Source organism: Plodia interpunctella, chromosome 12, assembly GCF_027563975.2.
Source record: "Plodia interpunctella isolate USDA-ARS_2022_Savannah chromosome 12, ilPloInte3.2, whole genome shotgun sequence".
Taxonomy (NCBI): Eukaryota; Metazoa; Arthropoda; class Insecta; order Lepidoptera; family Pyralidae; genus Plodia; species Plodia interpunctella.
The window spans coordinates 7,902,021-7,913,949 of record NC_071305.1 but is presented as its reverse complement, the minus strand read 5'-3'; the positions used below and the strand labels follow the sequence as shown (position 1 = coordinate 7,913,949).

Below are 11,929 nucleotides of genomic sequence, written 5' to 3'. Positions count from 1 at the left end.
CTTTTTAACCAATCTTTTAATTATAACTTTCATACCTGCTTAAAATACAAATAATTACTCACTAAACTTTTCTTCTAATTTCTCCCACATAAATAATAAATTATATTGAATGAAAAAATTAAGCACAGAAAATCAAAACACAATACTACCAATAAAAAAAATTACCTACATAACCTAAAATTTCCACGGAATAAAGTCAGTCAACGAATACAAATCTTTAGAAATAAGAAGTTCGGTTCAGATTTGATACTAATCATTTAGAAAAGTTCAATCAACAATCATCATGAACCAGGCAGAGGTCACTAAACTAGTGTCAAAATTACGTATTCCTGTTCCTGCCAAACATCGGAGACTGCGAAATCCAAAGGGTCCTGAAGGCAGACTCGATAAATTACGTAAAACTGTGACTGGTCTTATAAAATATGAAAGAATAGAGCTGAATCATAGCAGAGGTGATGAGGCTCGCCAGTACGCCGAACGGGTAATGTTAAATATTATCAAGTCATGCATAATTTGTATATAGTATTGTTTCTTTTTGTCTAAAACTTTGTAACATGCTCAATTTGTATATTTCAGCTTATATCGGAAGCTATACGCCATGGAGACTGCCATAAACCTACAATGGAAACTGCAGATTTCTGGCTTCTTGAGAAACAACTTATTCACAAGTTATTCAAAGTTCTTGTACCAAGATACGAACAATTCAGCACTTGTTACACAAATTTTGTGAAGGCACCGAGGGCTCAGAATTCAAGAAATCCTGATAAAGCTGTGCTCGAGCTGAAGGGAAATCCATACCCACCTCTAAAGAACAAACAGGCTAAAAACCGTTTACTGATCCAAAACATACTGCTTGATGCAGCTAAGCATGACTATAGGCAGGCAAAATACGCTGAAATTGCTCAAAACATTGGTGAAGGCAAATCTGAAACTACAGAAGAAAAACCCATAGAAAAATCATCTGAGAGTTGAATCCAAAGCACTTATTTATAGATTAGTATTGTTAGGCATAACATTAAATGTATTTGGTTCTACAAAATATTTTTTTTATTTATTAGATCTAGACCTATTAGATGAAGTCCAATAATGTCATTGATCTAATCTTGCTGGAATATCTGATTCTTATATTTCATATCCAAGAGGCATATTGCAAAACTGAGAAGTGTTGGTACATGTGGGTGTGTACAAAATCAATTGTACTTTCAGTATTTTTTTTTGTAAATAGAAGTGGGATTTAACACATCAGAAAATGACTGAACCAAATAATATCATAACTTGAAATCACCACACCAAGAACAGAATCTAATGTATCAGTGACAGTGGATTGGCGTTTCAGTGGTTAAGACCTTAAGACGCCCGACCCGACTAATTAAAAGTTTCAGGTGCGAGCCCTACTTGTACTGCATGAATTTGTAGAAGTATCAACTGAGTCATAATTTAATAGGACACCATTCAACTTTATACTTTCCTTTCTAGCTTGTTACGGTATTTAGCAGAGGCAGAGAATAATACGTGTAGCACTTACTAAATACAACGTAGTGAAAATTGTATTTAGTAAGTACCTACCTATTATTATCAATTGGGAAGGTCTGTTTGTCACCAAGTAAATAAACCCGAAGTCTATCATATTTATTTTAAAAAAATAAGCCCTAGGGCTAAATGGTATGTGCCCCTAGCCCTAAAGTGCTGTAATGGACGGTGAAAGTTTATATGAAAACACGTACATATACTCTACGAATCTTTTTGTCGTGAGCGGGCGGAACTGTGGGCATCAAATAGCAACTATTATGAAAAAAAAATTAGCTGCCGCCTGCCTTGTGGGAAATTTAGTATATAGGTAGGTACACTAGGTAACTTAACTTACCGTAGGTAGGTAGATAGGTTTTATTTAGTATCTACCTACTACTATGCAATAGTTGGTACCTACAATCTCTTGGTATGGAGTTATGTACACAACACGGAAGAATAATAATTTATTTTTCCGTATTACACTGTGGTACACAACACAACATACACAAAATTCCGTTTTTGGCTACCGGATATCCGGAATTATCAATTTCCGTTTCCTGCAAATTTTGAATTGTCGGCCGGGCCGGCGCGGTGCCCACATACATCACAAATCAATAATCAATCCAATCTTAGGGATTGATTATTTTTGTAGGTAGGTAGGTATTTAAATATTAGAATTCAGGTCAATGTCTGTAAAAAAGCTGACTGTACACTGCATAAGTATGTAGGTACCACAGATATAAAAACATTACATTGTAGGTATCTAGATTTATTATTTAGAACTCTGTGTCTAAATAAGAGTGTTGGAATGTTGGGAGTTGGAAGTCGGTGTCGTGTCGAAAGATATGAACGAACGATTTAAAAGGCCCGCTCAATGCGCAAAATATTGTTTGTTTCTTTTTAGGTTATGATTAGTAAAATATTATGAGTTCATTTAGATGTTTTTCAAGATACTTATATCAATAGCTATTTAGGTATATAAATAAGTGGGCCCATAATAGGTAGGTTAAGTTTATCGCAGCGCAGTTTCTTATCAGTATCCCACATTGACATTAATACTTTCTGAGGCTGTTTACTCTTTATTTGTTGTTGTCATTATTTCGTTGATTTTAATATTTAAGAACTAGTAGGTACCTCCCTATAGATATTTTCCAGATTTTTTATATTGTGAGAATATTAAAAATGTCAAAAATTGTCGTATTGGGATCTTGCAGTGTTGATTTTACAACGTAAGTAAATTAAATATTGACTCCTAATACATTAATTATGGTTTAAATATACTGTATTGATTGTATGTAATTTTTCGTTTAACAGATATGCTCCGAGGCTGCCGATGCCAGGAGAAACTCTCCATGGAACAAAATTCACAACCAGCTTTGGCGGCAAAGGTGCTAATCAGTGCGTAGCAGCTGCGAAGCTTGGAGGACATACTTATATGATTTGTAGAGTAGGTATGTAGTAGAAACATAGGTAGGTAGGTACAATATCGGCAGTACCGGGTAACCATGAAATAGATAGTTTGCTTTTATTAGATCTTTTAACATATGTAGCAGGTAATAACTCAAAAAAGTAAATAATCACTTGAGCTATTTTTGAGGTAGAAAATAGGTAAATTACACATGACATACACTACACATGTACCGAAATGTAGACGTAGGACCTATCCAAAATATTTGTCGAATATAGTAAACGACTTATTTCAATGGTGTGACGATTAAGGTTATGTTCTGTATGTGTAAAATCTATTATAAGTTTGTGTTGATTTTATAATCCATGATCTAGGCAAAACCACCGAATATTGTTCGTTATCAATACTCAATGGATCAACATCGATATATCAATAGTCGATAATACAGAGAAACCACAGATGTATTACCTATTAATGTAGGGTTGTCAATCAATTTAGAAAAATAACAGAATTTAAATAAACAAATTGCTTAAAAAATTACATACATGTACTGTACATGTGTTGTATATTTGTACCTACCTAGTTAGTATATATTTAGTAGCATGCAGATATTTGTTGTGCAGTTGTGAAATCTTAAAAATGGCAGTCAAGCAGGAGTGGCGCCATCAAGTTATTTGTTATTGAAGTTTCATATTTTTGACAGGAGATGACCAATGGGGTTCAAAATACAGGGATCACTTTAGAGAGGCTGGAGTCGATGTGACCCATGTCCATATAACGGAGAATGTCTCCACAGGAATTGCACAAATATGCGTGGCAGACAACGGCGAAAATCAAATAGTTATTGTCCCCGGTTCAAATGGTCACTTAGGAAAAACAGATGTCGTGAATGCTTCAGACCTAATTGAGAATGCCGATGTGCTTATTGGTCAGCTAGAAACACCTTATGAAACTACATTGGAAGCGTTTAAATTGTGTAAAGGAGTAAGTTTGTAGTACAGTATATTATTGAGTATAATATAATATAATGTATCTATATCTATTTATTAGTAACCTACGTAGGTACCTATGTTAATGAATTATATTTTTAAATTAAATATTTCAGTTGAAGTTGTTGAATGCTGCTCCAGCTCGGGAAGATATACATGAAATACTTCCATATTGCTCCATCTTGTGTGTTAATGAACCTGAGGCTTCATTACTGACAAATTTGAATGTTGATATTTCGTAAGTTTTTGGGCAAATCGATTAGTATCCAAAATTATCATAAACATATAATTTCTACATTTTGTTTTTTTACAGAAATGCTGCTTTAGCATTGAAAAAGTTATTAGGAAAAGGTTGTGATACTGTTATTATTACATTGGGGGAGAAAGGAGCTGTCTACGCATCAAAAGGCGATCCTAATCCAGTTCACGTAATGTGTGAATCTGTCACTCCTATTGATACCACTGTAATGTTATTTTTATCTTACCTATTACCTACTAATGTTTATGCTAAGTTTAATATTTTTGCGGGCAATAATGCGGATAGTCCAAGAAAAGTTGGTTTGATGGCGTCAAGGATGATATGCGTGCCAATGGTCTGTCAACTAGGGATGCCGACGACCGCGAAGAGGAGACGAAAAAGTAGGTTCCGAAGCTCAACGTGTGGGCAGCAATCGGGTAAACGCTCAAGAGAGTGCTCTCTCGAGAGAGTTTCCCAATCAATAATTCCTGGTCTCTGTCCCTGTTAATAATAATAAAAAAATTAAAGCATACGCTAAAGCGCTAAAGTTTGTTTTGTCTTGTTCTGTTTGATTGTCAATGTCAAATATATTGTAAAGTGCGATAGTGATAATGAAATTAGACCTACTTTTTGTTTTTTATGAATGATGGGCTAAGTAAAAGGGTTAATTTCAGGTACATGCAAAGGCTAATATTTAAATCATCATTATTTATAGGGAGCTGGTGATGCTTTTGTCGGTGCACTTGCAGTGTTTCTGGTCTCAAATAAAGATCTTCCACTGCATCAGATAGTAGGAGCAGCGTGCGATGTAGCGACCATATCTGTCACCAAAGAAGGCACGCAAACAAGCTATCCAACTAATTACAATGTATTCATCAAGAAATACAAATATGTCATGTTGTAAATTCGTAGGTATAACTATTATTATGAATAAAACATCATTATTATTTAAACCATCAAGGTTTTATTTTACAACTGGAACAAACTATGTTAAAGGACAAGGATAAGAATATAAGTCATAAATCTAAGTAGTTTTCAATTTCGTTCCATTTATTAAATAATATGATTTACATTTATCCATTGTGTTTACTTAAAGCTTGGCAAAAAACGTCTATGGTCTCACACCCTGTTGTTGTTTACTTAATTTATGTACTATTACAAATTTCAAGGCAATTAATTGCATAAGTTCATAATCATTATTAATTTAACCTCAGCAGCCTCACGCAGCAGTGGCGCCCTCAAACTTTTTGCCAAACTTTTTTTATAGTAGCTACACATATCTAAAAATACACCAGGACCAAAAGAATGGTCTAATAGGTGATACACGAATAAGTCTTAACCTATTACAAGAAACAAAATAACATCTTTATTATAAAGGTACCTACATAAAGTAAACGTAGTGTGACAAAGATATTAATAAAGTTAAATAATAATATTTAGAGATAAACATTATTATAGAAGTTAGAAAAAGTATGTGAATGAACTATGGAACACGTAACATTTTAATCCAGACCATACATCACATTCAGCAATATTTACCTAATCATTACATTTTATTATATTGAAAGGTCATTATATTAAAATTCATATTATCCAATATTTGTGCTTTTGATTGATATATTATGGTCCAATGTATTTCAGTCCCCTCCAAGCAAACGTACCTACGTCCATTTATTAAAAAAATGAATTGTCTACAGCGCCCTTTCGGTGACCTTGAAATTAGTTTTTTTTACTGCAACGCGGACTTGCCAGTAGTCTTTTGATTTTGTTGTGTTAATGAAATGAAACAAAGACCGAACCGTTTCAACCATCAAAATAGATTCTTTAGGAAATTAATCATGGGATATAGCTTTTTCTGGATTTGCATTTCGGGTTAATCGATAGTCATCAAAATGCACAACCCTATTCAATCCACAAAATAATAATTATAAATCGATTCACTTTATCATATCGATATATATTTTGTATCCTTACTAAAAATCGATAGGTTTCCGATAATTCCTATGAATTATTCAAAATTAATAAAAATGGAAAATATGTTTACATAAAAAGTATCGTGAGATGAAAGATTATGTAGCTGGTATGTATTAAGATAACCTTTTGACGATCCTAAAAAAAATTGGCAGTAAAACCTTGATGTTGCCATTATCTCCTGTATCATATTTGTACTCATGGATTTAATAAGTAGTACCTACTAATTCCATGTTTGTACCCTACCTCGTATTTTTTTTTACAGAATAATGCTGAAGTCAATTATCTTAAACTTGCCCAAACAGGTGTGTTAAATTAGTGAAATCATGCAATCGTGATTTTTAACTGAAATGGAAGTAATCAATTTTTTTTGACACTGATAAATATTTAATTTTCTTCAGTTTGAGACGTAATGACGAATAAAATACTACTTTGACGATATGAATGTTTAGACTGAATATTGGCCGAGGCAAAGTGGGACACTCGTTTAAATACGTACCTGCGCAGCTAACGACAGTCCTGTTGCTACTATAACCAGTGGATGGATTATATTTATACTTGGTAAATATATACATAGAATCTTAGTACGAGAGCTGATGTCCTCTGTAAATTGATAAAATTACTGTTGAATTAACTATTCCTATATTTAATTCTGATCTGAATAAATTTTATTCAGATCAGCATCACATATTCGTAGTTACGTTGGCAACACTGGATAATAGTAATAAGTTACAGAAAGAACTTTATTTCCATAGGTACACATAAAATGTATATTGTTCTGCTTTTAGTAATAAGTTTTTTAATCAATATTGCATAGATTGATCTATGTAACATAGATTAAAAATCCATTCATGAATATTTATTGTACGTATCTAAAAACTATGCCCTAAAAAGTAATTGAAATAATAAACTTCTTTACTAGTTTATTTGTATACCAAATATAAGTATTTTATACTTTCATTATTTAGTTCCAAGCAGGAGTGAGCTAAAATCTGTGGTGCAAAAATTTATGTGTTTCAAATTGGCAATACCTAATTATAATGAGATTTTTTGGTGTTATGTACAATGCAATAATACATAGACACTGATAACATATTTTATATTTCTGTACTTGTTTACATTTTTCCTTTCCGTCATAATAAATATATAGAGGTGTATATAGAAGAAGTTTTTACGATCACAAATTGTAATAGTTATTTTAAAACTTCTAAAGATTGGGCAATATGGATGGAAATTTTATGTAAAATGTTATGGTGAAAAAGTAACTTAGATTATGGTAATAGAACTACAATAGTTCATTATTATTTTAATTTAAATAATGATTAATATAATTAAAGTAAAGTTGGTGGTGCCCAAACTTTCTTGAAATTTCCTAAAACACACACACACATTGCAATTGCAATGGATCACTGCTGAAACCACAGAATTATAACACTGATTCTTTTCAATAACTCCATACAGGCTAATGCAAATACATATGTGCATTTAAAAAGGTATGCACTAATTTGTATTGTATGCATTAATTTGCACTAGGTGCACTGGCCTGTGGATTTCTTGCACTATTGAAAAACATAATTTTTGCTTTGCTTGGGCAATTTTGTGTAAAATTACATGTAGCAGTAATTTCATTGTAGTATAAATTTATTAGGACATCAAATAACTGATTGAGATTTGTATTACCCAAACATCCACCATTAATTAATAACTTTGAAATATCTTTGTAAGACCATGTTTCACAAAATTATGAATAATTATTGATTTAATTAATAAATTTACAGTATTTAATATAAGATGTACAGACTTTTTAACTCCGTATCATCAACAATTTGCAATAGCACTTGCAAATCCTCAAGGCTAGATATGAATTTTGGTGCTCCTATCAATTCAACTTTTTTCCCTTCTATCTCTATACTATATTTCATGTTTTTAGGGCATGTTACCGATTTTTGGCAAGTCCCATTTACATTTTTCCTGAATGTTACATGTGTTAAACCTGTTCTTTGTATTACCTTTTTATCAGTATTTTTTATATTTGAATCATCTGAACTCAACAGCACTGACTTTTTATCAATTTCTCCATCTGGGCTTTCATTGCTTTCTGGTACAGAATGAGGATCTTGATTAGAAGTATTTTTAGATGACTCTTTTTCTCCTTGCATGCTTGGTACAGGCAAATGTTCCTCAATGCCTTTTTGCAAGGTTTCATCTAAGATTGATGGACTATGAGGGTTTTCAAATTCTTCTGCAACTATACCTGGAACTTCAAGACTATCTTGACTGGGGACTGTTTCTTGGATAGCATTTAGCTGAGCAACATCTTCAATCAATTTAGACACATCATTACCATCCACATCCATTTGTGTTGGTGATTCTTTAACCTCATTGGACTTCCCAAGAAGCATTGCCTCCACATCACTAGACTCTAAGTTAGGCTTACATTCTACAGAATTACTTTGGCTGTTTGTTGTCTTGCTATCATTTGAGTTGTCATTCAATATATCCATGATGGAAGGAAATTCATCAGTCTTGCCCTCTGGAACTTCCATGTTTTCAGACTTCACCTCTGGTTTCTCATTATACATTAGATCTTCCAGTTCTGCTGCTATCCTGTCATATACCTTATCATCAGTTGGCACTTCCTTTAAAGGAAAATACTCTATACACCACTCTTCACTCGGCAATATACTTTTATTGATGACTGGTAACAATTCATCTAAAGACACTTTACTTTTTACATCATTTGCTCGTTGTTGCGATGGGTTTACAAATACAATGCCATATTGTTTCAAACGGGAGCCTGATTTATTTGATTTTCCCTCATATACGGTTATATTTATATTGGAATTCTTGTCTTTAATATTAGGAGTCTTTTTCAACCTGTTGTTCTCTTTTAATACATTACTTGCCAGTCGAGGTGTGGATGTGATAACCCTTTTGGTGGAAATGTGCTCCTTCACTGGATGTGGTTTATAAGCATTCCTATGCAGCAGTACCATACCATTCTCATTACTTTTCAATCGTGCATTAGAACTAGGAGAAGTTACTTCAGGCTTTTTCGCTTTGGGCGAGGAATTGCTTTCATATTGAATCTTTACTTTCGTAAATTTACCTAATATTTTGGCAAAATCCATTCGAGTCACTACCACAGCACAATCACGGCATTTTCCTTCTTTGTATAAACGTTCTATATTTTTCGGCATCTTCGGGATTCGTGCTCTTCTAGGGGTTTTATGGGAAATCATTTCGGTAAATGCCTCTTTAGGTGAAAAAATGAAAACCAAGATAAATCTATCAATATGTTGATGAAATCAAGATCGGATATAAACACATTTCCCGCGCAGACGATATTTGCACTGTTAGAAAACGTATTGCGTCACTTTAATATTTATTCAATTCGTAAACTTTTCAACTTTAATATGGTTAACCATTACTACTGATAAACTCATAAAATTAATTAATAATTATTATTTTCGTGTACAAAGTCACAGAAACGGCGTTCAGAACACCAAAGTAAAAATGGCGTCCATCTAGTGATGGGATAAACAGATCTCAAATACATTTTTTAGTATCGATATCGATATTGACAACACATCACCTGATATTTTCGATACATATTTTAATTTTGAAGTTATAAATAAAAATGTCGTAATTTTAAAAATTGTTTTCATAGATATAGCTTATTAAAAAATAATAATTGCTTAATCTAATAAATAGAAATTAAACGTTTTTCGATATTTTTAAAACCGTTAAGCCATTTTAAAAAAAAAATTTGTAACTACTTATATACGTAGACATACAAGTAATGGTTCAATTGATTAGGATTTACGACCTAATGTAGTAAATCTTAATCAATTCTAAACGTCTACAAATGGCTCATTTGTAGCCTTTAGAATTGAAACTAAAAAGTATTTTTTATTATTACAAATACCATGACAATAAATAAAATAACATATCTTTATATTTTATGCAGTAGATATCAGATAGTTAATCTTCGGTAGATCATTTCATTTATCTATATTCATTATCCGCGGCTTCACCCTCTTAAATACCCTCGGGAACAGTTTTTTCTTCGTATTAAATGGGATTGAGTTAGGTAGTTGAATTAAAATATCCATAGCGCAATAAATATACACACAGCGACATCTAGTGTTTTTATATTTGGCGCCACCTATAATAGAATACAGGATTTCACAAATTCCGTGGGTACAATAGTTTTTTCCAGGTTGAAAGGTACCCAATGTCCTTTTCCATACTCTTAATTATATTTTGCGAAATTTAAAGAAGATTGGTATTTTAGTAGTATAACGCGTAAAGAAGTAATAAACAAACTTACTTTCGCATAATATTAGTTGGGAAGTTTGGATTGGGATGGGATTGTGATAGTTGCGATTACGCCAATATAACATACATTAATATTAATGAGGGCTTAATAGATATGCTAGTGCAGTGTATTCGTTTTGTTTTGTTTTGTTTAGGGTTGCGAAGTATCATCACGTGTCTGACTTTCTCAGTAGTATAACTGCCTGTCCGCTAAAGTTCGCCATAAAATTAATGTTTTCTCCTTGCTTTTTATATCCGCCATTGTGCATTTTGTTCCTACACCTAATGTAGTTGTGTGTTATTTACAATAAATTTATGTACAATAAAGAAATTACAAATAAACAAATCCATTATAAGAACTATTTGAAGCAAAGTAAATATATATAAGGCACATGTATATTTTCGTATGGAAGAAAAATGCTATAACGAAGTTTTTAACAAAAATGGAAAATAGAAATCGGGTCTATGCCACTGTGATCCCTTGAATATTTTGCTCAATCGCACGAGTATATTTGAAGACCTTCTTAATACAGTTTCAACCTCAGATGAAACAGTCCCAAAAACTTAAGTGTTAAGGGATAGGACATCATGAGCGTTTGAACGGGGCGTGTAGCGTTTCATTAATGTCCTTTTGAATAAAGAATATTTTTTTTGAATAGGGAGTATTACTGCACATTTATCCCGCCAGAGTACAGCATTGTATGTTAGGTACACAAAAGCTTTGCTGTCTTTTGCTATGTCAATGAAAACGTTTATTTTAGAGTACTAGATTAATCCTGTCATTATGTAAGCATTCGTTTGTGAAAATATACAACAATGTAGCATATTCGGGTGCCGAAATATTGGGAAAAATCGTTTTGCATAAGATAAAAAAATTTGAAAACTAAGGGATACGGCTCACGCTGTAAAATTTTCGAGCCAGTAAACGTTCAAAAAAAGCTCGGAACACTTATTAAAGACTTATTAAAATATGGACTTCATACAGATAAGATCTTCAGTCAAATTCAAGTTTATATCAGTTTATGACCACAGTTGACAAAATAATCAGGATAATCCACTAAATCCTTTCTTTTTCCTTTAAACTCGCACCCTGATTGCGTAGAAGGTATTTTTGGTTGTAAATCTGCAATAATATTGAAAATTGGCGCTTTTTTCATAGCTCTGAGCTTTGCGTAATATGCCCTATTAAACATTTAAATATATATATATATATATATAGTGTCATTATTGTTATGATGTATATTATAAATATTTATATCTATTTTAATAAATAAATAAATAAAATTAAATTTAATTATTTACAAATACTTATAAAATATTAATAATTAAATTGATTATTTTCTGTGGTAAAATTTTATAAACACTAATGACTCCCTGCGGCGAATTCAAAACGCTCGTTAAATCCTTCCACAGACAGATAGACAGCGGCAAGTGAGTTTGTTTTATAATATGTAATAATAGTGTTTTTTGTACTAATATAAATCGATAAATTCA

General features: G+C 32.2%; 3 protein-coding genes across 4 annotated transcripts; 2 read left to right on the top strand and 1 right to left on the bottom strand.

Annotated features, from left to right (window-relative positions):
- The first annotated feature begins 159 nt into the window (after positions 1–159).
- On the top strand, positions 160–1,039 carry mRpL17 (mitochondrial ribosomal protein L17). Its single transcript, XM_053752337.2, has 2 exons — positions 160–481; positions 577–1,039. Exons 1-2 carry the CDS (start codon positions 284–286, stop codon positions 970–972), a joined length of 594 nt encoding a protein of 197 aa, XP_053608312.1. The 5' UTR covers positions 160–283; the 3' UTR covers positions 973–1,039.
- A 1,329-nt stretch (positions 1,040–2,368) lies between these two features.
- Positions 2,369–5,097, top strand: LOC128674208 (uncharacterized protein). Of its 2 annotated transcripts, none has more exons than XM_053752633.1 (6): positions 2,369–2,510; positions 2,824–2,960; positions 3,621–3,901; positions 4,023–4,144; positions 4,220–4,370; positions 4,860–5,097. In XM_053752633.1, the coding sequence occupies exons 2-6, from the start codon at positions 2,843–2,845 to the stop codon at positions 5,046–5,048; spliced, it is 861 nt and encodes a 286-aa protein (XP_053608608.1). In that variant the 5' UTR covers positions 2,369–2,510; positions 2,824–2,842; the 3' UTR covers positions 5,049–5,097. The 2 variants fall into 2 exon arrangements, with proteins under 2 accessions (XP_053608608.1, XP_053608607.1); XM_053752632.2 differs by having other exon boundaries at positions 2,374–2,738.
- On the bottom strand, positions 5,086–9,636 carry LOC128674207 (uncharacterized). Its single transcript, XM_053752631.1, has one exon. The coding sequence runs from the start codon at positions 9,355–9,357 to the stop codon at positions 7,897–7,899; it is 1,461 nt and encodes a 486-aa protein (XP_053608606.1). The 5' UTR covers positions 9,358–9,636; the 3' UTR covers positions 5,086–7,896.
- Between the last annotated feature and the right edge of the window lie 2,293 nt (positions 9,637–11,929).